The sequence below is a fragment of the Lepidothrix coronata genome, unplaced genomic scaffold (assembly GCF_001604755.1).
Source record: "Lepidothrix coronata isolate B3197 unplaced genomic scaffold, Lepidothrix_coronata-1.0 Scaffold10, whole genome shotgun sequence".
Lineage (NCBI taxonomy): Eukaryota > Metazoa > Chordata > Aves > Passeriformes > Pipridae > Lepidothrix > Lepidothrix coronata.
Window position 1 is genome coordinate 3,602,028 of NW_016690190.1, and position 24,755 is coordinate 3,626,782.

The following is a 24,755-nucleotide window of genomic DNA, read 5'->3' on the forward strand; positions in this document are numbered from 1 at the left end:
GAAAGAAACAGGCAGCCACCTTGAAAAGAGATTTGTTGTCTTGCCAGGAAGCCACAGGGAAGGAAATCAGCACAAGCTACGTCCAGTCACCTGAACATCACTCAGCCATAGTTAGTTGTGTGATAGCTTTGCAATAAAACACTTCAGTTGCCTGTGGTCTGTGAGCTGCTCTATCCAGAGCTTTAATTCTCAGAGAATGGGATTTTTGTTTTGACTTTATGGTCGATGGTTACTTAAATACAGAGAGTTCTGCTTGGGAAAGAGTGCTAGTCATGCCACAGATGTGTTGGAAATGGAGAGAGGTGCAGAAGGGGGAAACCTTACTGGTGCTGCATTTTTCTGCTCTCCTTAAAACAAAATGCTTTGATCACCAAATGAAGCAACTAACACAATAGTTCATGTTGATTGATACCACTCAGTCATCAGTCCACTTGGCTTCTACAAAGAACATTAGTGCAGCAGCACTGGCAGAGCATTGATGGAAGTTAATTTTAACGGTAATTTGGAGCCTGGATTATTTCTCTCTTAAAAGGCTTTTATACATGAAATAAATTTTTATTGCTAATTCATTTCATTATCATCAAGTGTGGCTTCATGCTTATTAGTGCAGTTCATTCTTCCTTTTCTGGAACAGGGAAAAGCTATTGCCCCTTCCTAAATACTCATGGCTTGTGAGTGTTGTTTGTAGTTCAGAGAGGTGAACTGCAGGGCTAAGGAAGCAAAGGCTAAACCAATGAAAGAGAAGTTTGCTTTTCATCTTGCAACAAGCTGCAATTCTTCCAATTGGGTCATTCATGACACAGGAGTCTGGGCCTCCTTGCCAAGACATTCTGTGGACTCTCTGGCAGGACTGTACTCGACTTTTCTTGTCGTTCTCCTTCTGAGTAATGGGAACAGTATATAGCCCTAACCCTAATGAAAGATACTGTCAAAACCTTGCATCGTGCTTTTAAGTGATGTGGCAGAGCAATACAGCTCATGTGTGAATGCCTCATCTCCCTGCCTGACTGCATCCCTGATGCAGCACAGCTGCACATCCCTGCAAGTATGAGGGTACCTATTTCTGACAAGGCACTCAAGTGATTATCCCTGTCCTTTCTAACTCTAGGCTGAGGATCCAGCAGGCACCAACATCCTCCAGACAGAGATAAGCAACAGACTATATACAGCATAGCTTAAAAAATAATTAAAAAAATCTCCTCATAAATATTCTCCTAATAGAAGTATCTGTGGTGACGTGAGTCTGCTCTTCTCCTGGTAGAAGTGAGACTGGCATTCTTCAACTATGGTGCACAAAGGCCACATGGTATTACTCAGATTCACTTTATAGGATTAGGAATAATAGCTGAAGGGAAAACATGCTCAGCTTGATGTCCAGGGCATATTTGGGTCTCTGGTTCTGCAGTGTCAGTGGTGAGAAGCTGCAGAGCTGTCTAGCGCTGAAATGCTTCATGTATTATGTTACTGCCATGGGTCCTATGCAGTCATTTGAAGTAACCCCCCGTTACTGATTTTGTACTTTGTGGCATGAAATCAGGGCTGCAGAACGATCAAAACCTCAGACTTAATTTATCCTAATTGGGCAAAAGGCATCTAATTAAATCAGTAGAGCATGTCGAGGCTCAAAGAAGGCTACATGTTCTTGCTTCCTTTTAGGGTACAGGATTCTGAGTCTTCTAAATGGCCAGGACTATTTCAGACTCTTGTTTTCTGCCCTGGTGTAATATGAATAATAAAACTAGAGACTTGTCCTCAAGGAACAACTCTCGTGGGTAGGTGAGATGTGTGGTTGAGCATCATGAGATCATTCTGCTTGGTTATGTCTTCTCTTGGATCTTGAAAATTAGTAGTATATACAGCTGTTTTCTTTCACTGTTTAAGTACATCTCCCTGCCTCAGCACAAAATGATCTTATTAGGTGTGATGCTGGAGACATTCAGAAGCACTTGAAATTTTTATAAAATGGTAGAGGAATTGGGTCTGGGACAGTATTAATTTCATGATCACACAGGGCCGGGCCTCATGGGCACCTGGTCCAAGACTGAAGTTCCTTAGCATTGCCACAGGACTGCTGAAATACAATAAATATGATCAAGTCTGTAGGAAATCTAAATAGATAACCAAAGTATTTTTTCTTGTTCCGTTTTTTTTCAGGACAACCTAAGTGTTCTTAATTATTATAGTCTATATGTCATGAGTACTTCATGTTTTTCTTTAAAGTAACTTATTGTCATGCAATTTCACAACCAAATCTTTATTTCATAGTTGAAAGTCTGTAGAATAATGGATGAATACTCTTATTTTCCCACTCCTTAAGATAACTTGGTTATTTTCCTGTAAGAAAGATTTTTACTGGAAGGTGGGAAATGCTACCTAAAAATTTCTGGTTTCTACCTCCTGAAAAATTCTCCGCTTCTCGACCACTTGACCACTCATTTTGGAAAGATGAATAAACCTTAGAAACCCTTGAAGAGTTAGAAGAGAGGTTGGATGGTGCTTTGAGCAACCTGATCCAGTGGAAGGTGTCCCTGCAGGGGGGTTAAAATTAGGTAATCTTTAAGGTCCCTTCCAACCCAAACCATTCTGTGATTCTATATTGCTCAGCTGTGTTTTCTTTAATGCAGTCCATTATGAAGTGTTGACATCCAGTCTGGCCCCTGTCTGTGCTCCTGGCAAAGGCTTCTCTTTTGTGTGGATGAAGTCACATTGATGCACATTTAAGCTGTTCATTTTCTGATATTCCAGGATTGGAGTATTTTACCAAGGCTGTGTCCCTGTACTGAGAATTGTTCTCCCTCCCTGTACCCTTTATGTGCTGTGGCTGCCTTAAGAAAAGCTGTTTCATCCTTAAGGTGTAAAATCCACCAACTTTGTAAATGAGTTATACAAAGATGTAGGATGATGTTATGAATTTTAGAAATGGGGCTATTTTGTCTTTTATTTTCCCTTTTAGATCTCTGTGCTGGTAGCTCCCTTTCCCCCCCCATCCTCTTCCTATTGCACAGTTGAGTAGCTATGAGCATAAGTGCTTGTAAGGGTAACAAACCCTTCCTGTTAACCACATAAGCTTGGGTGTTCTTTTCTCCAGGCATGATCGTGCCTATCAGTTGCAGGGGGAGGACTTGTTAGTGTTTATTTAGCTGATTCCAGTGTTGTCATACAGCAGACTTGGTTTTCAGTTTGGGGCATTGACTGTTGTGCTAGTGAGCCTGTATTTCTACTGCAGTACGAAACTGGTGTTTTGCTTCTCCTTCCTAAGTCTCCTTGTCCTGGGAGTGCTTCCCCAAATCTCAGCCATGTGCATGACACCTTCATCTCTTGTCCCCTTCGAGTTGGGCTGTACTTAGAAATATTTTTGCTGAAAGTGATTTGCATGTAGTTTGCTCACTGAGTTTGTACTGCAGTCCTTTCCTAGTGCTGCATGTGGCTCTTACCCTGGTGGGTGGAATCTCTGGGCAAGATAAGCTTTCAGCTGTTTCTCTTTACTATGATTTTTGTCACAATCGTTGTAATTAAAACTGATATTGCAGAACCCTAGGGGATAAGAATAAAGCTAATGACATATTTTCTTGAAGGTTTGGATGTTCTCCAAAGAATGTGTTTTCTGCTAGGTTGGCATGTTGTCTTTGTACTCTTCATTGAAGTGCCTGATGGTCCAGTGGAGGCATGTTAAGAATCATTCTGGATCTTCTTCACCTGATCATGCAGTCAGTGAACTGAAGCCTCATGAGAGGCTGAACACATCCCCTGAAAAAATAAGAGGAAAGAAAATAAGGGAGGGTAGGTTAGCATCTGCCCACTCCTAAGCCATGTTGAAATTCCGTGTAGGGAGTGTTCCATATTGTAATAAGATATTGGTCCCTAACTTGGGACAAGAAGTGATTACTTACTATCCAAGTTTTTATTGCCTCAATTTTTTATTGGTATGTTTGGAGGGGTGGAGTAGAGATGTACTGTGTTAAATAACTTACAGTTAAAAGAATGATGGATTAAAGTCTGCATTTAGACCTACAGCAAAGGGGATTGCTTGCAGTGTGCATGAATTAGTGTCCATGCATTGGTGTACTGAGGTAGGAAACAGCAGGCCTGACCTTTGGGTTGGGAAAAGTATATAAATTAGTGCTTGGCAATAATACTGTCTTTAATAAGCACTTTCAGCTGTTATTGAGAAATATACTGTGCAAGGTATTTTTAGAGTAGTAATTAGAATAGAAAGTAAAGCATTCATAGAATACAACAGTCTATAATAACACTTGGATTTAGAGTTAATGGTACAGATAAAAAGGTGTCCAGAAGCACATAGGATGCTGAATCATGGAGTTAATAATTCCTAAAATCAAACATTACAGTTCAAGATTTATCTTTACATATTATACAAAATGAACAACTAGATGGGGAGGAGAGGTATAAAAGAGGATCAGCAAAAGTCTTTCAGGGCACAGATTCTGTTCACTGTATTTGTACAGCATTTGTCCCATTGAGTGTTATCAGAGGCTGCTGAGACACAGGCTTTTATTACAGCTCAGACTAAGAGTAAAGACTAAAAGAAGATAAATCCTGAGCTGACAGTGTCTGTTTCCATAGTCTTTCCTCTCCAAATCTGAAGCCACATTGGAACTGGTGAAATTGCACTGTGGTGTTCAAGGCTATTCTGTACCTTGCGAGTGGTGCTCAGGAACGTGCTCTTCTCTGGGCCCATTTACGTTGATGGGTCTTTTGGGATATAGTTGACCCCTCCCCTGTCAGAATGAGGATCATAAAGCAGGCTCTTGAACTGTAAAGGACTGAATAACACTTAGGACTGTAAACCTCAGTGGGATTCTGTTGGATTTTAGGCACAGGGGTGGTGGAATGCAGTGGATAGTGACAAAGGTCTTCAGATGTACAATGCTCACCTTTCAGGCAGTGCTTATTGCTACCATCCATAGACTTATATTAACTAATTCTGCTCTGTGCACTTTGAATTGTCTTTCAGTCTGTGCATCCTTCTTGACAGCCAGCAGACATGTTAAGTCCAGCTTGCACCAGCCAGAACATCTTACATTGCAGTGAGTGCAGTGGGATATTTTCATTCTGTGAGCCTCTAATTTGATTTGACATTTCAGATGGGAAGGTGCAAGAAGTGGTAGATGACATTTACTGAATGACAAAAGGGTGTTATAGGGGAAAGGAACATCATGTCACAATATCCTCCCAAAGCAAATTCCAGTCAGCTCCCCAGTTTTCACTGACCCAGCAGTAGACTGGATGAGAAATTCTCATCCCACATCTTACTACATTTAAATATAAACCAACTTTGGGTCTAAGCTAGGGTCACATGATTTTAAAACAATCTGTAACTTTATTTGGCATGCAAAAGAAATAATAGATGCTTTTAGACCTACTTGGGTTTTCCCTGCTCTGTTCTGTGCCCTGTTACATAGGCTGGGCTGGCTTCTGCCATTTTTTATTTCTGCATTAAACAGTACATCATACACATGTGTGAAAAGGAGTGCCATCAATCTTAGCTAAAATGCTTGGAGACTAGATGCCTTTGGGATTTGGCTAGAACAACTCAATTCCCTGTTCAAGATCATACTGGCAATAGGGCTTCTCTCTACCACCTTTGCCATAGCTGGCAGCTGTTGGCAAACCCTCGTCCTTGCAGGTTTGTGCTGGGGATAAGCAAAGGGAAGGTTGGGGCTGGAGATAAGTTGGTCCCTTCTCGGGTTGTTTCCCTCTACCCCCATGCAAGGGCAGTTATCCTTTCGATATTTGAAATATGTGTTGCTCATCTGGGGCAGAGTGTCTGCAGCAATGCTGAGATTCTAGCCCAAAGTTGTTGACTGAAGTACATTTGAGTGCAGCCAGAACCTGATGCACCAGAAATAAATTACTGTAGCATTTGTGGAGAGGTGCTCAATGTCTAAGCCTTCTGGACATAAGGGCTTATGATGGTATTGCAAAACTCATCACTGGATAAGTAAGGGCACGGTCCAGTCAATTGGAAAAATATTTTTTGATCACATCCACCAACCTTTCCTATTTCAAATACTTCTTCAAGAATCATTTCCTTCTGAAGGGAGAAACCATTTATGATTTCAGACAGCTGCAGAGAGATTAACAATATCTGTGGTTCATAGGGTTTAGAATGACCAAATTGTGCTTTAGCTCGTCTTGGATTTCACAGTACAGTTGTCTGATCTTCTTACCATCATCTTTATCTTCCTTTCCTTTTCCTTCTAGCTGAGTTTTTCAGTTTGTTTGACTATTCAAGGGCAACTTTTAAAATATCTACATAGCGTTTAATTTCTTCAGGCCTTCATTTGATTCAATCCCTTATGTACAACAGTAAGTTCAGTTACAATAGTGCAGCAAACAGCCTTGCAAGTAAAGGACAGTCAGCTGTGAAGTCTTTTGTCCCCCTGAATGCATAGTCCTTTCCAAAGGAAGATGGAGTATCCTTGTAATTTAGTGATGGCAACTCACCAGGTAATAATTTGAACAAGGACAATGCAGGGAATGACTTTAAAGGGAAAGAGCATGGTCAAACATGAAACTGCTCCTTACTTTGGAGAGCCATTATACATACTACCTGTATAATTTAATGGTCTCTGCTTACCAGGAAACAATCTCAGGGTTCATTTCAAGGTAGTTTCAGTAGCTGTTGTCCATCACGCTGTGTGACCTAAGTAGATACTCGGTAGAGTTTGAGGCAAGAGACTTGAGCTTGAAGGGAGCAACTCTGCTCACTTAGGGATGATCTCATCTGTTAGCTCTACGCTGCACATACATTTAATAACTGCAGGGGAGCTTTGTCTGGGAAATACTTTTTTTGTGTATGAAGTGATGTCTTGAAAGTGTCTTTATTCCAGCCACAGTGCCCTATTTTTTTTCTTAAATAACTAGAATAGGGACAGCATAAAAAAAAAAAGACTAATGAATCTTAGAGAACCCAGATGTACTGAAGAAAGGAATCTTTCCACCAAAGAGAGAATATGTCCAAAGTCTTCTGTTTGCACAGTTTTAAAGTCTCAGAGGAGTCCTTGATGGATGGAGATAGCCTGTCTTATCAGCACAGGATGTTACAAGCTCAGTGCACAGTATATTGAGAGAACAGTTTATGAGCATAGTAGGGTGTTTTCTTTCTGGTCTGTCAATGCTGTGGTCTACTCATGGGAGGGAAAACCCAGCCTGGTTGAAAAGCTGATGCTGGATTTTCTTCATCACTTTATTTCTTTGATAGGCTAGTTGCCTGCTGGTATTTCCATATTTTGGAACTGAAATAATTTCAAATCCTGTTATTTCTTCTGGTTACCTTTAATTTAAAATGTGCAAAAGAGGGTTCATGCTTAAGGTGTTGTAATTCCCAAATTTAAGGCAAGCCAATTCACCTTTTATGTGTAACATGAGTTAGAATTTCAGTATATAAGAAAAATGCTTTTTGACTATAAGCCAATCCTTAAGATAGGGTGAAAACACAGCTAATTTTCTAAAAATTAGTCTCATTAATTTGATTTCTGTAAATCCCTGACATATGACTCCTGCCAAGAACTTTATCCTTCCCTCTCCTTTCTCCTTACCGCAACTTATGTCCAAGTGAAAGTTGTGAAAGTCTGCCTGCCACTCCCCTCACTCAGTTGTGGGACAAAACCTACATGAAAATAAAGTCATATAGGTCTGTTGCACAGCCCCCCTAAATCCTTTCATTTAAGGGCTGCTCTTCAGAGACTGCTGTAAGTGCTGAATGTAAGTAAGTGTAAGATCCCTGATAACTGGGATCTTCTGGGAGATTTGTCTGTGTTAGGTCTCAGCCTTAGTTCCCTAATGTGGCATGCAAGCATCTGAATGATTGTCATGTTGTGATTTCTGCTCTTTAAACATGAAGTTAAAGTGCTACAAGAAAGCTAAATGCCTTCTCCAGCTCGGCAATTGGTGGAGCTAGCTGTAAACTAACAGGGGACACAGAGGTGGTCTTATGTTCCTCTCACTTTAAGAAGTAAAGAGGACTAAATGTGTCTAGAAAACCACATTTACATTGCAAAGCAGCATATAAAATAGCTTTTCACAGTACAGAGAGAGGCACCCTTAGACTTCACTGCACGTGATGACAGATCCTCAGCAGAATTAGTGACGTTGGTGGACCCACCCTTATTTTCTTCTTGGCAATCTGGGACCCTGCTTCCTAGACATCTCATTGAAATAGGTTTCAAAGCTTGTTCATTAAACACCAAGCTTCATGGTAGCATCTTACTATGAGAATCATAAGATGTACATTGATATAAAAGAAACCTGTCCACGGAATAGCCATTGCTGTGCTTTTTCTTTGCCTTGACAGCAGTGCTGAGATATTGCTTTGTTCCATGAGCTACTGGGTCATCAGCGAGTTTTTACTGGTAATTGCTGTCTCAGTGACTTTTTATTGATCATTTAATTTCTGCCTGCAAACATGTAGGAGCAAATATTTTTCAGCCCTTTTAACCTCCTTAACTCTTCATTCCTGCTCAGCTTCCCTCTCCCCTGTGGCCAGCCCAAAGCAAATAGGTGGACAAAAAGATTAATAGAAGCCAGGAGATGCCTTCCTCCTCTCTAGTGCCCTGTGGCTTGGAGACTGTTATTAATAGCTGAAGTAAAACAGTGTTTCATAACCATCCTCTTGCTCCAGCTTCCTTGCCAGCCCCCTTTCCTTGGTCCCTGGAGAGAAAGTGTGAGCTCATCACTTTCCAATGCAAATTCAGCTTTTGGTCTCATACTGGGATTCTTTTCTTATCATGGGTGGAATATTTATGTTCTGCCAGCTGGTCGCTTTAAGCAAGCTGCTATTTGCTGGGATATCCAGTGAGCATGTGAGGAATAGGCCTGGCAAAAGCTGTTCAAGCACTTTATTTTTTCTCTACTCTGAAAATGTTGCTGTCTGCTCAGTACATGCACACACGTCTGCACCTCTATCTTTACTCACACAATAGTTGAAAAGAAAATTTAGCTATTTTGGTGTGGAAACAGAAACTGAAATTGAAATGTAGATATGACAGTCTAAAATATGTGGAAGCCCCTCTGTGGAACGTGGTCACCATATAGCCCACACATGACAAAGCTGTTGAATGTGTCTGGAGATCCATTATATTCTTGGAATGCTTCCTTTTTGTGTGTGCTTTGTATCTGAGTTGTTCTATATCTCTAGAGATCTCATGGGTTAGTACTGAAAGTGAGCTGCCAGGTTTTCATCCCAGCTGACCTGGGAAGAATGGGAATGGCACACTCTTGTCTGTTACCCCGTTTCTGTATGGATGGTACAGTATAGTTACAGTATGTGGGATCCTTTCAACCATCCCCCCGCTATGTTTTTACAAGACTGCTTTACCAGGCTGAGCATTGTCTAACAAGTTTTACTAAGCTGGAGGCTCTGAGAGAGTCTTTATTTGGAAGTCAAGTGAGATGAGCTGTAAAAGAAAAATGGGAGGAAAAAAGAACAGGAAGGTTCTGCTTCTCACTCTGAAAAATCGTTTGCTCACTTTCCTAATAAAAACCTTTAAGCTGTGCATTCTGTTAATGTATTTGCTGGGTATGTGCCATTTCATGGACAAAATAATATTTATTTTATAAATGTCTCATCCTTTCACAGGCTCTCAACTCTGAATACAAGCAGGCTTTTCCTTCAGGTAAAATAAAAGATGCTGCTATTTTCTGAGTATGGTTCCCCAAAGTTCTGTGTTCATTCCATTTTTTAGTGGTCAGTAAAGACATCTACACATGAAAAACAATTTTAAATGACATTATATATGTAAATATCTCTTTGCCACTGGCAGCCTAGCAGGTTGCACTGCAGGCTTTCTGCATTTTACTCAACAGGGAGTATGTAGGTGCCTAATGTGCTTGTTAAGTACATTTATAGTTACATTTAAATAGTTAGGAATTTGTTATTTATCTTAATGCAGAAAATTGACTCTGAAGCAAGGAGCATGCAAGGGAGCAAGAACCAGTTGTGAAACTTGATCTAATATGGCTGGTAGTTTCAGCTGGAAAAAACCTGTGAAATTAAGAAAAATGTCTGTTTTAGAATTTTCAAAGTACGTTTTTCAGACTTTCAGTTGAATTACAGTTTTTAAATTATACCTTAAAGGTGTCAGAATAAGTTACAGATGAATGTGGTTTTGTGGCTGTAAAAAACTTTTCCGTTAATCTGAAATTCTTGTTGTTTTTTTCCTGGTTGTGTCAGTCTCCCCTCTGCCATCCCCCCTAGTTTTTCAAGTTGGCCTTGGTGCTGAGTGCTTAATGTTCACTTGGTGTTTTCAGGGAGGGGATGTTACTTAAAACTGGCTTTGCTTTTGTATCACTAGTTGAACTAGTGAAATCTTCCAATTTAGCTTTACTTGTGAAAAATCTAGTTGGCATGGTCTTAGAGCATGTTGTGTTATGAACCAAAGCATGGTAACTAGATATGATCAGGTGACCACTTTCAAGAGTGCACTTGTGTTATCATAGACACAGTCATTGTCTGTCTCAATAGGTGACCCTTGTGTCTGTCTGTGAATGGGGAAGGGCACTGTGTCAGATCCCTCTCTCTGACTTTCCACAAACATCTAGGTGGTGAGTAGAAGCTGATAGAGTGCACCTTTACCCACTGGTAGGGGTAGCAGCTAAGGGCTAGCAACCGAATCTTAAACCCAAAAGACAGACACCCCAACCCATCAACTGAGGGGAAGCATCAGGCAAGTTTCCTTGAAGCCCACAGCAAGCAACAACTAGTACCAGGAGTTGTTTTACTTTATCTAGGACAAGTACCAACAAGTCCTGCTGGCAGAGCAGGCTGAACCTCAATTCAGGATGATGCCAGAGCCAGTCAGAAAGAAACATGATCTCTTTTTCTAATAATTTGGCCCATGCTGCAACTGAAAATCTATCTTGAGCTCCATTAATTAGAACATTGGCTTCTATTTATGCATATAAGTTAATGAATATTCACCAGACGTGTTGATTAGGGTGATGTTATTTGCATATTCTTCCTAGATTTTTAGCCCTTTACCCTTAGGTATTCTAGTATTCAAAATATTCATGTGGCACCAAAGGAAATTCTGATTAGGTATTGGGGGAAAAAATTCATAATGAAGGTGGTCGGATTTTGGAACAGGTGTTCAAAGATGTGCACCTCTGTTCTTGGAGGCATTTAAAACTTGGCTGGACAAGGCCCCGAGCAACATGAACTATTTTTGACTTTGATTTTAACTTTGAGGTTGTGCCTCCTTTAGCAGAGTATTGGGCTGGTTGACATCTAGAGGACTCTTTTAACATAAATAATTCTGCGATTAATGCAGAAGAATGGTGTGCCTACACTTTAGGTATGAATATATTTATAGATCAAGAAAAAGTGTGTAACCAGTACTTTCATGGTTAGTATTCCTCCAGAAGTAACAAAATAATCCTGTTAAGTGTGTTGCAATACTTTCTAATGAAGTATCTGCCTTCATTAAGAAGATACTCATCCTGAGTTCATTAGCGAGTCAGTATATCTGATTGCAGTTTTGTCATAGCAGCTGGTCAAGGTAGAACTTAATTTCCCCTTCTATTTTCTTCCAGGGTTTAGTTTGACCAGTTAGTTTGTGCTGAAACTGCAACCAACTTGTCTATATTAAGGTACCTCCAGATGAGTTTTGTTGATTCATATGAAATGATGCAAGAAATTGAGGGCAGCACATACACCTGAGTGTAATAATTCTGAAATTGCACTGGCCTGAATGGCCAGGGCTAGTTTGGAGGCTGCATAAAATGCTAACACAATTAAACAATGAAATTCTCCAGGGCTGACAAGACTTTTAAGACATTAATGAATACATATGCCACGTGGAATTGCTTTTGTCACCTGATCCTAGCCCTAACTATGATTATAGCCCCTGGAAACATTACTGAAATGTTATAATAGGGGAAAAAAAACCAAACCAAACAAACATTATAAACTGCCTCTGCTCTACAGATTTTTCTGAAGATAATGTGAAACAATTAGGGACCAAATGAGCAATCTACATCTTCTGTCTTCTTGGTATAGTCACCCAATAAGGAAACAGTAACCAAACCGTGGGATTAAGGCAATCTCTCATACAGAAGGCAGTTTCTCGTAATGAATAGCAAATATATGAAGTGAGTGCAGTTTGCAAGCCAGAGGCTAAGATTCCTTTTCTTAGGAAATGTTTGTGAAATAATTCTGAAACAGATTTGTAAAAATTAGAGCTAGCACAAAGGCTGAATTTCGTGGAATAAATTGCTTGCTACAAACAGCTCATCCAGGGGTATCTGCAACACAGAAGAAGGAAGAGCTGCCTGGAGGTAGCTCAGAACATCCACACCAGTCTTTTCAGGGAAGCTGATCATACCAAAAGCTTAGGCAGGAAATGTCATAAAACAAGTACTAGTTGTAGAGCTGGATCCTTCTTAGAAATCAACATGCATACTACAAGAGAAGAATGGGTACCTCCTGGTTTCTGATCTCTGCATGTTACAGGATGGAAGGTGACAGTCGTGTCAGTGCTGGCTGGTGAAGTCCCGAGCAAGTGAGCTGCTGGCTCCCTGCATCTGAGATTCCTCATTGCTTTTACCCAAGGACTGCTGCATATGATCTTAGAGTGGGATAAATTCTTAGCTGTACCTGCAAGTTTTCCAGCTACCAAAGATAACTTATTCACAGGCACTGGGTTAATCTGTACCTGAATGTTAAGGATGGTTCCAAAGCCTGCAGGCCTGAAAGCTGTGGGGGAAAAGTGTGAAATCAATCCCCTCATTGACAGGAGGGGAGTATAATCAGATAACCCATGCAATTAACACTTCTGTGTGCCATCATGGGCTGGATCTGAAGTAAGGTTACTGAGCTTTCCCTAACTGCTCTCAGAGATTACCAGTTTCATGAAAGACCGTCACAAGGATTAGTCTCCGTTGCCAACTCTCAGATGAATTGGTCTGTATTATGCAGAAGACTAACTATATGATCATATTGACAGTGTAAATTCATGAAACTTGGCAACCACCTTTGCAAAAGTCAAATGACCTCACCAGAAAAATGCCTCTGGGTGCTTTGGGATCCAAAATTTAGGACTGAGGTGACCAGTATCTTGGTGGCACTTTGAATTTTCATTCTATTTCTTAAGTTAAGCATGGTAAAGACTCTTTCTTGGAGCACTTTGAAAGAGTTTAAATATTATATTTAAGGGAGTGGGAGAGGCCCAGGGTGTTGAAGAAAGGCTGGTCCAAAAGTTCTAAAAAAAGCTTACCCACCAGACAAATAGAGTACGGACACCAGCAATGTAAACTCTCAATTCTCTTCAGTTTAGAGTGGGATAATGGTTCAGTCACCCTCTGCATTACCCAAAAGTTTGAGACCTCTACCCAGAATAATGTTTACAGTCCTAGTAGTACAGCAGGAGCTGAGTTTCTTTTGCAGTTGAACTAACATCAGGATGTCCATAGTTTTGAAAATTTAATAGAAAAAAAATCAGTGTTTTCAGGTGCTATTTCTGCTATAGCACAGGTTAAAGACTTTCCTCGCAATGGAGAGAAGAGGAAATATTATGTAACAATAAAATGGCAGTTTGGACTGGTGATCAACAGATATGGGAAGGGAACTGAGAAAGTAAGTGGATCAGTAAGAGGAGTGGCATGTTTGATGCTGTGAATGCTTAGCTGCTTAGGCTGAAGCTATCTCTAGTTTCCTTATCTCAGTTTTATTTGTAATCTGTCCCTTGCAGGAACAGGGGGTTGCCAGCCACAGTTAACAGCTGCTGAATCCCCCGAGCATCTGTGCTTATGTGCTGATAGTATGGCAGAGGTCTGCTCTGCCTCGTTCTAGTTGCATCTTCCTGCTGATCCTTTTCTTAGCACTCTACTGGAACATGTCAGCTACTTTTCTTTAGGATTTTCAACAAACATTTCCCTTTGGTCACAGAAACCTGGAATATACTGCATGTGTCAGTGGAGCAGCTTTGTGGTGGTTTTGTGTTTCTTATGGCCAGCTATAACTCTTGCTATGGCAGCTGCATATGTGAAAAAACCCACTCAGTGGTTTGCTCTATAAATACTGTTCCCAGTTATTTCAGCAAAGTGCAGAGCTCAGCTGCAGTTGCATTTGGTCTTCCTGAGTTAGTGCTGAAGGCTGGAGGTGCTCCATAAATTGCAGTTACCCTAGTAAGGGTATGGAAGGGAAAGTTTGCTTTTCTTCTTATCTCAAAGACTGCAGTGAGCGTAGCTATTAATTCTCCTGAAGGGTAAGGATTTCGTAGCATTTCTCTGTGAAGACTTTCCAAGACAGCAGTCATTCTGATCCTTGCTGCACTCACTGCTTCTGCTCTCCCTGGGGCTTCCAGGAACTGGATGTTCGGGCATCTTGAACCTTGTTCTCTTCTCAGTGGGACAAGTAGGAAAACATCAGAAGTATGGAATTATCACTACCCATAAACTCACCCTTCTCATTATTTTTATTGGCAGGTCCAGGCAAATGAAAGCCTTATTCTAAGTTTCAAAAGCGAATTCTCACCTCTAGTTAGATATGTGCTGATATAGCTGCATTGACTCAGCATAGTCACTCTCCTACACTTGTGAGAGTGGGTTTAAATAGATGGTTCATGTTTAAATGCAAAGCAATCCCAAACACTGTCATTTTGGACCATGAAGAGCTTGAGTTTCCCAGTAAGCTATTGCCTGCTTCTGCCGTGGTTTTCTGCTGGGTGGACACCATTGCTCCCTGGTGGAGCTGGCAGGGCGTCAGCGCCCTTCCTGCACAGCCTTTGTGAACTGCAACACCAAGTGCCCTGTTTGCCCACCCGGTTGACAGCGCTCCTGAAGGTCTTTTTAGATGTACTTAAGTCTCATTAACACCATGGGGAAGTAAGCGTAAGCCCAAATTTAAAGATACGGTCAAGTGATGACCTGAATTCAGACCGTGACATCTTTCTGCTTTAGGCTTTGGTAAAAGCTATTGAACAGCTCACTGCATTACTCCTAACAGTATTTGCAGAATTAAGTCTGATGGACCTTGCTAGAAATTAGCCTCTTCGGTTTCAGAGGAGCTGTTTCTGCTGATTACTTTTAGAAATTATAGCAAATGGAACAGGATTTTTTCTTCCTTCCTCCTGCAAGCTTTTATTTTGAATCTTGGCTCTGTGTCTATTTCTGTTATTCTATATAAATCTCTTGTCTGGGCAGGTATCTGATAACTTACAGATTATTTTCTGAAAAATGAGCATTTTTCATTTTCTTGCTGATGCTTCTGGTCCAGGAAAGCAACTGAACAAAACAGGATAAAAAAACCTATAAGAAGGCAAGGTTGTGATTTGGGGATTTTTTTTAAAAGCTCTTTGCACACTAGCTATCTTTTTTTTTTTTTAAATACTATTCTTAGTTTGAAACTTTAATTCTGGGCGTACATTTGGTGCCCAGATGGTGCAGACTCACACAGAAGCCCATCACGCTGTCAGGGCAGGCGGATACATATGTAAATATTTTGCCTTTTTCCCCTATAATATTTGGCTTTGTCTAATCTAATTGCTGTCAAAGGCAGAATGTGAAGAATGCTTAAGAGAAGCAAACAATGAGGACCTCAAATGTTTATATTGTACTAACTTGGGAAGATGCTGGTAGGCTCTGATGTAACTAATAATTTGTTTCATGGGCTTTCTTATTCATGCTGTGAATTGATGGACTATTATCTAAGTTTATGCCAAGTACTATCTTACAACCTGAAGTAGAAACCTGAGTTTCTGGTGGTATAAAAGCATATTTTACCCCATGGAACTGTCAATATAAGGCTAATGGGTCTGCCTTTTCAGTTCAGGCTGACAGTAAGTGTTCTCTACCTGCCTCTTTGTGTATAGTGCTCTTTATTATTTATATAATTCATTGCTTCATTTAATTTATTCTATTGAGTGCTTGTCTTAATGTATTTTTAATACATAAAAGCATCTCCAGCATAGCTACTTCTCTGACCATTGGTAGCTAGCAACCAACAGTGGCCAACCACATTAGGGATACCTATTTAGTTATCAAAGACCTGATCCAAAATACCATAATATTAATAGAAAAATGGCTTTCATGAGCTTTGAATCTGACTGCGTAGTGAGGAGGTGTAATAAAGCCAGTGACAGCTGAGAATGCTGGCAAAAGGAATGCAGGAAACCTGACTGGCTTTCATCAACACAAGAACAGTTATGCTATCCTGTGGTTTCTGATCATAGGTGAAATTTGGCTGGCTGTAAATCATGGAAAGCATCAGACTACACCAGACCCATTCCTCTAAGGACACTCACTATGCAGAGACGTGCCAGGAGATCAGGGCCTGGAGGTGTGATTATTGTACAGGAAGGAAAACTTCTGTAAAAGGAGGATGTAATAATGTGACCAAAAGGTAACAGAAGCAGCATGTGATGCTTTTTCCCATGGAACATAGATGAAATCCTGACTGCAGGGGAAAAAAATTGCCCATTTCAGCCATTCATGTTGCCATCTGAGGCTCATTGTTCAGGCATGCCAATAAATTCTGTTTCTGAACCTTTTATGAGAGTGTCTGGGTGTCATATTGTCAAGAGACATATTGTCATGTATCCTGCTGTGGGGTGGAAAGGGGTCAGGCAAACTGTTTACTATCTGATGTATTATTTTCTTCTGTGTTGTTTTTCATTGCTTAAGGAAAGATCAAAGATGTTTGCTCTGTGTATCTCCTGGAGTATGGGCACTGAGACCCATGACTGTACAATAAGCTAAGACATGAATTTACAGTTTCAACACAGTAACTGTATTGCTGCTGCTCACTCATGTTTCAGAGAAAAGGCATGAAAGAAGGGGTAATGTGCCCAATAGATATCTAATGGTGAAAGTTGACACTGCCAGCTACTATAGGGCCAGACTGGGAGGTTCCTGGAATGTGTGGAAGATCACATCCAAACTTACAATACAGGTAGTCAGGTTACCCTACAGATAAGCTTCTCATGGGCCACAGATAGTGCTGATTGTCGATGGTAGCGATTGCTTTGCTCCTAAGCTTTGTTTTTGGTTGTCAAACCCATCTGGTCCACAACTGGGAGGCCACACTGCATTCACTTAACAGCACTTTCTCTTCTGCATTTTGCCTTTCCCAGGAGCAATTGAGCGGTGCTCGTACATCAAGTACCACTACTCCTCAGCGACCATTCCCAAGAACCTCACGTACAACATCACCAAGACAATCCGCCAGGACGAGTGGCACGCCTTGCGTAAGTGTTGCTGGCTTTCCTCTCCGTTCTCCTCGCGCGCAGGCTGAGGGAGGTGCTGCTGCTGAGGGAGAGCGGAGGCTTTGACTGACGGCCCACTCAGAGCCCTCAGCTCACACACAGTTTGTCTTCGTAGCAGACAAATCGATTTGTTCTCAGGACCTACATCTCTGTTTCTGCTGCTGACTAGGAATTCTGCTGAGGCATGAGAAAGTGGCAGCGGGGAAAAGGCATTTGTATGCAGGGATTAATATTGAGTTAAATACAAAAAATGAATAACAAAATCAATGCCCTATTTTTTAATTCAGTAGAATGCTCTGTACGTGAGTGGATTCTCATGCAGTTGATGCTGCTGCTGAGTTTCCTCCTTCCAGGAGAATTCATTGCTGGCTTTTATTGTAGAATATGTCCTGCTGCCAGCAGCTGCTGGGTGGCAACACTCTCCTTTGAAGATCTAGGGAGAGAATTGCTGCACCCTTTAAGGCAGAGGGAAGGAGCTTAGTACTCAGTGATAATTGTAGCCAGTGGTCACCAACTCGTAACATTTGCTGAAGCAACAAGATCTGACAGGGATGGAATTGCCTTGGGATGTATTGGCTGACCTTAAATCTTGTCTCGCTCTCATCTTGGAGATGGAAAACCGTTTTCACTGATAAAATGCAAGAGGTAGGATTTCACAAGGAAAGAGGCCACTGAAACTTGCTTTTGTTACTATATAGTCATGGGGACTGATCGTGAGCAGCTCTGTTTTGGTGGAAGCAGTTAACAACTCCTTGAAGGTGGCAGGGGTTAAGGAAATGCTGACTGATGAAAACCTTAAAAGGTGGTAGTGAGCTTCCACTGTCCGGACTGTGTCAGTTTGAGAACTGTGCTAGACCTCTGGTGTTCTCAGGGCTTTCAGTCTCTGTTTCACTCCTGCCTAATGTGGCTGTTGCTTTGGAAGGGTCCTTTTAAGCTCTGGGGAGGAGAAGGTGCAATGTTGTAATTGATTTCCTGCATTGGTGAGGTCGGGCATGGTTTGAAATTCATTGGTGCTTGTAGGCCTGGCTGGTCAAATCTGGTAAAGAATTAAGAATGCTCTAGAAGGTCTTGCTAAATGCCAGTTTTTTATTTTACTTTATTTTTAATTGTGTTTGTGTGGATAAATACATATTTTGATTGAGACATCACAAAGAAAAGGAATAACTGAACTCACCCCTGTCAGAAGGTTGTAAGACACTGGTATTGCAAAATACTGTTCTGGGCTCATTTGACCCTGAAATCAGAAGATCAGTTGGTTCAGTTCCCTTCAGGTTTTCTTCTACCACCTGTCTTCTCTGCTGGTGTTAGTTTTGTTAACATTGCTCATCTGGGGACAAAAAAAAAAATGTACCCCCCCAGACATCTTCTGTCAGGGTTCATAGGGCTGTAGGGAGGGCCTTTGTTTATGCTTTTTTTGGTGTACGTGTGTTTTTGCCACTGTTGTGAGCAACAATGACTTCTCTGCAACCATCCACTGGGAATCTCACTGTTTAATGTAAGAATTATTATCTAAAATTAATCTTTATCTCAGCAATGGTTCAAGTAAAGGCTTATATACCCGGTCATGTGCATCTTGGTGTGTGCATCCCTTGGTGGGATCAGCAAGTTCCCGAGCCTGGTGTGTAGGCAGCTGATGGGAGTGTTCAGTAGGGCATTTATCAGTCTCCAAAGTGGCAGTCTAGACACTCTGTGCTCACACATTTACATATCTGATTTGGTTTGAGGCACTCTCAGGGTGAGGTTGCTTGTGCCCTCTCTGGGGAGGGTACGTGGAGTGTTGTGGGTGTTCCTGTGTATTTCTGACCCAAATTTTCTTGCCAGTTCATGATTCAGATGAGTGTAGGTAGGTGTAGATAGAGCTGAAGTTTGAATCTACTTATCTAAAGACGGAGAAGAAGAGAAATATTTTGCTGAAGCTCTTGCTTCTCCAGAGCAGTTATGGGCAAGTGGAGAGTGCTTGATATATGGGGTTAGCCAATGAAGGTTCTGGAGGTCACTGCATTGAAGAGTGAACTGATTCTATATGACTAGTTCCTGTGTGGGAACAACAACCTGTTTTAAAAAACTAGGGCAACACAAATCTTTTCAAGTTGTGATTTGGTTGAGGGGAATGTTGTCCCTTTCCAGTGCAATAGACCCTTCAGAAAGTCCCAGTGATTTTAGTCCCTGCTTTAGCAGCTGACCCTGTTCTATGTCCCTGGACTAGTTTAATCCAGGTCACAGGTACTTCATTTCACCACTGCTTATCCTGATACATCCAAGTCAACCTGGCCATTATTTTCCTCTGAATAATTTCCTGTTCAGAATTTTCCTTCCAGTGAGTGTTGTGACAAACTGCAAAAGGAGCTGGAAGGCTGGTGATCTTCCTTCTCTTGCCATGGATTATTTTTCAGATCTGTAGGATGAGAGAGGAAAAAAAGTATTTCCATGAAACACTGGGGCAAAATGGCATCCTGGAGAATTTCAGAGGAACTGGAAAAGTGAAACCAGAATGTCTGGTCACCCTGCTAAAAAAAAAAAATTGCCTCTACCAGGCTGAAGCCACTGTTGTCCTTTGCCAGTAGTGATTATTTTCCTTCCCTAGTGTCTGGGCAGCAGACTGTTGTTCCTGGGAAGGAAATCTGTGGGTTTGCATGTTTACTGGGTTGGGAATCAGCGGGAAGAGGCCTCCAGCCGTGCACCTCAGACTGGCAGGCAGGACTGATGGTCCAGCAGTTTCTCTCGAATTGCAGGAGCGGGTGAGGGACAACTGATTTGAGGCTGAGGCCCTCATGGCACCAGTCGGCACAGAAAGCAGATACTCCTCTAGCTGTGCTCTCAGCTACGCTGAAGAACCCGGGAGAGCAGCTGGTCTGAGAGGAATGGTTGGAGCTGACTTTACCATTTTTGATTTTTATCTTCTTTCATTCTGTTTGACATTTTCAAGATGGAACCTTTGCTCCAAATTGATTGCCTATGGCAGCATGAGCCGGGGAAATAGGACTTGTCTTCTCTGCAATCACTTCCTCTCAACTATCTCTAGTTAAACAGGGATAGAGGGAAGGATGATTGTAGTATTGCCAGCTCTTGCCTGTCAGGAGATAAATGTTCATCTAATTAGACAAAACAAGTATCTATATGAGCTGGGAGGAGAAGGAAGAGGAAAAGAAAATGTGTCCGACAACTTTGAGCATGAATAACTGTCTCTTTATGGAACATGCCAGTGTAATATGACTGATTTGCTATTAGGCATTTACCCTGTCACTTTTTGGCCCTAGGCTTGTGCACAAAACTTGATCCATAGTTCTGTCATCTGAAAAACTGTAGCAGCATCATTGATGCTCTTAGAAATGGAGGTACATTATTGCAGTAAAAACTGGAGAAAATCCGAGCAGTTCTGTATTTATTCACGCATTGTTCTGTGTGGTTTATGCTGTTCTTGTAAGTTCACTTTCATTATACTACAGGTATGTGTTCACACAGGGAAGTGCTCATGGCAGCAGTTTGAGCTGTGGAATATGGTGCAGGCTTTGGGAAGGGTACGAGGCGTTTTCAGGTGATGGAATAAGCACGTCAAGATGGATGCTTGTACTTTAAGAAAGTTGACCATAAAAAGGAGACCATGTCGATGTTAATTTTTTTCTTGTCCTAAAATCTTCATTAAACCATTATCTGGTATATTATGGCAAAGCAGGTGAAAGGCTGTGTTTGCTTGGAAAATGGTAGTACCACCAAGGCAATGATGTGCTATATTCAGTTTGGCATCGTCCAGGAGCCAACAGTGCTATTCCCTAAATCACTGTGAAGGATAAGGCACTCAAAGCCCAGGGAGTATTTAGTCTACTGGCTTACTTTTTGGAGCACAACAGGCACCTGTTGGGTTGATGCTGAGTTTTTTTATCATCAGAAGGATTGTAGTAAGGTTATTTCTGTTTCATTCCTGTTTGGTTTTGTGTGGGTGTGTTTGGTTTTGTTTTTATTTTTTTTTTATGTAGACTGTAGACAACCCAGGCTCTATATTCACCTTATGCTGCAGTCTTTTAAGAATCAACTGTTTTGTGTAAAAGGGTAACCATAGCATAGAAGATGAGTGCAGAGAGGAATTTCTAAGTATGCTTATGCCAAGTGTGTCTACACTTCATTGTCTTGCTGGGAGAGTTAGGATTAGAAATTTATTCTGAGGAAGCCAAATAGTGCAGAAAAGGGAGGAAGATGCAGATAAGAGGAGGGATGGTCTTCATATGTTCTTCTAGCATGATGATGTCTTGTTTTGGCCTCTAGCTTTTGTTTAGACCTTATGCTTCCTTCCTCATTTTTACCTTTGAGGATACTTGTATTTGCCATGGGTCTTCTTTGTGTCCTTGAACTATTTCGACAAGAACAACTGTGTAGGTACTACAGAATTGTGGATTAGCCTGCAGTGGGCTCAGACCTGCCTGGGGCCTCACAAGAGCTGATGCTCATGGGTGTCTCTGCAGTCTTGCTCACTGTGGTCTTGGCAAGGGAAGGTTAAAAGGAGGCTTTTCCAGAGCCACCTTTTCTCCAAGGCAGGTGAAGAAATTATTGTGGCTTTAAAGTACTGAAAACAAGCTGCTGATGTGATTTCTTGAAGAGTAAGATCTCTTTCTCTTGGAGAATAAGTGGAACCACTCCCTCTTCCCTTTTTCCTGCCTTGGTAGCTGAAAATGGGACAATTGCTGCATGGCACTCAGAGCCTTTGGCAGACCTCCCACTGGCTTGCATGAAAGTTTCCACATCAGAAGAGAGATGAAAAATTCTTCCTTCTGTCCAAAAGCTTTTGTTTTGCTGACTCACAGAGCCTATCATGTGAGGTAGATAGCTGGGTCTTTAAGTCTGTTACTTTTTCTTCCTCCCTATATATCACAAATCTGATTCTGTACTTCGGATTACACATGGTAATGAAACAGGGAATTTGTCTATTTGCTCTTCTCCAGCCTTCCATTGCCACCTGGGCCTGTCTTCCACAGCAGCTGTGTTTTGTGTCCAGGAATGGGAAGAGTGCTGCATCTGGGCAGAGTGGCTGGAATTGCTATGGAAACTGATCTTTTGCTGCACAGCTTAGAAACTGTGTCACCAGACTGCTTTAGAGAGAACCAGTTCATAAGCAGGTAGCTGATGCTTCTTAGGAAGTGCTTAGAATTTCCTGGGCTTTCTGAAAATGTTTCTTGCCTGGCACTGTGGGATCTCCTTTGCCTGTCACCTGACCCTGCATTTTTACTGCAGGACCAACCCCAGGATATGGGCTCTGAATTTAGAGCATCAGCACGGGGAGCTGCATTGTCAGAGCAACAGTCATAATGCCTTTTATTAATTGGAATGATAACGTTCATCTGCACTGCTGAAAAGCTGCAATAATCCTGTGTTTGTGATGGTCTGAAAGCCATTTGCATAAAAAATGAACTCCAAAGTCAAAAGTAATAGCCTGGCATGTTCTGAGTGGAGAAGGTACTGGAGGAAATGAGGGATTTTTACTGGATGTAGCAAGTGGTAGTATTTTAATTCACACAGCATCTATGCTGAAAGCCGAGTGGATTTTATCAGCCTTAATGCTCCAAACTTTGCAGGAGATTAAGGCTTCCTCATTTAGGCCTACAAAGCAGTCATATAACTCCTTATAACCAGTGAAACTACTGGTGAGGTGGATGGAAAAATATCCAACAACAATTGTGGAGATTGTTGGCAACAATTAACACTCTGAAAAAGACTGCCATGTCTACACTTGGTAATTTCTACAGACTTCCCAAGCCTTCTCATTCCATGGAACAAGATGTTGAGATTTGCACAGCAGCTCAGCTGATGGCTTGACAATGCATTAGTAACACCAGTAGGCTCATGGGCTTGACCCTGTCTGCTTTTATAAGCAACAATAAATATTTCATTGTTGTATCTGTATTAAGTGCTGACCCCAGAGAATTTTTTTTCCCCCCCTAGGTATTACTGAAAGCAGTGTTTGAAATAAATAGGCAGCATCCCACTTTTCTTGCTCCTTTCTTCTGCTCTCTCCTGTACTCTCTTGGGTCTCCTTCCATTCCTATCTTCCTCTACAAGGAAAAGCTGTTTCATTTTTAATTAGCTACCTTGACCCCCAGATGGAGGTACACCCTGAAGTATGGCACCATCCTGCTGGTCAGTGCCATTTGGCTGATGACATGATGTCATTCCTTAATGCATTGGTTACTAAAACAGCCGGGGCAGCCATCCCGGAGGTCAGGCAGGCAGCAGGTGCTCACATGCCTGGAGGTCTAGTGTTGTTGGATCTTCACTGTGCTCATTGTTCCCATAGCTAATGACCAGGTGGTAGTGACAGACCTTCTCATTTCCCTCTCTCTGCTGTAGGGTTTTCTTCCTATCATGCTATTTCCAGCTAAGATATCTATTTTTTTTTTGGCATCAAAGCCTAAGACCTATTTTGAAATCTGTAAGGGATTTTATCGCCTTCTGCTAGGCTTCATCTTAGGATCTGCTAATATGGCTGTGACCTTAATACCTACACTGATGAATAACTTTCCCAACTGCATGCTACTCTTTATTTTGCTTCTTAGAGACAGAAGAGCAGAGCCAGGAGTAAGGGAGAAGGTCAATAGACCCTCCAGTCCTGAGCTGACAGGAGTGCCTGAATAGAAAACATGGCCAAGATGTAGGCAGGGAGGAAAGGAGGACAAGTAAAGGGGTAAAACTTAGTGCTGGAGATTTGGGAGAGGTTAAGATAAGGGATTGCTGAACATTGCAACTGGGATAATGGTTGGAGTGGTGGACTGGAACAATTTGGGAGGGAAGGTGCAAAAAATGGCCAAGTTCTTGGTGTTGGAGTGAAGTGGGGAGCAAATTGGGAAGGATCCCCTCCAAAGCCCTGTTGAAAGAGCAGTCAGAAGTCTTACTGTGCATCTACTGCTAATGCAACTGTGAAACACTGGCAGAGGGGAGGTCTCATCCTGCTCTCTCAGCCAGCAGGTTCTTCCTTGCAGCTCACTTAACATGGGGCTGAGAGGTAAATCAAAAGAGTATTATTCTGCTGACAAACCACTTACCAGTATTCTGAATCAGTAAGAAACCCCACACTAGAATTTCTGGTTTTGCAGTTTGTTTGTTTTAAAGTTCACTTAAAATCTGATGAGCATTTTTAAGGTTGCAAACAGAAACATGCAAAGTTAGGAGATGACACAGTTTAGGCTGCATACTTGGTCTTAATTTATCTCCTCTCAGCACACTCATTATCAAGTCCTTAATAACTGTAATCACATACCCCTGCCTTGTTCCATACATTTGGGATATTCTGCTTCCATTCAATGATGTCTTCAGTGTTTGGTTTCTCTTTCATTGCTTAATGTATGGTTGCTGGCCTTTTTAATTGCAGGTTACACATCTGCTGATCCTATGACAGAGTTAACCACCTCATGAACTTTACATGCCGTGCTTCAGTACAATAAATGGAAATATGGCAAAGATAATTGTATTAATGTCTAGTAACACCTTGTGATGGGCTGTAATTCCCATTCTAGGCCTGACAATCAAAGATAACTGGTTTGGGATTTT

The 24,755-nt window shown here is 41.5% G+C and overlaps 1 protein-coding gene across 3 annotated transcripts in view; it reads left to right on the forward strand.

Moving 5' to 3' along the window:
* TMEM178B (transmembrane protein 178B) overlaps positions 1 to 24,755 on the forward strand; it is a 239,011-nt gene that overhangs the window by 42,372 nt on the left and 171,884 nt on the right. For all 3 annotated transcript variants that reach the window (XM_017804689.1, XM_017804688.1, XM_017804687.1), the window contains exon 2: positions 17,091 to 17,204. In XM_017804689.1, the coding sequence (XP_017660178.1) occupies positions 17,091 to 17,204 (114 nt within the window). The remainder of the gene's footprint in view (positions 1 to 17,090; positions 17,205 to 24,755) is intronic.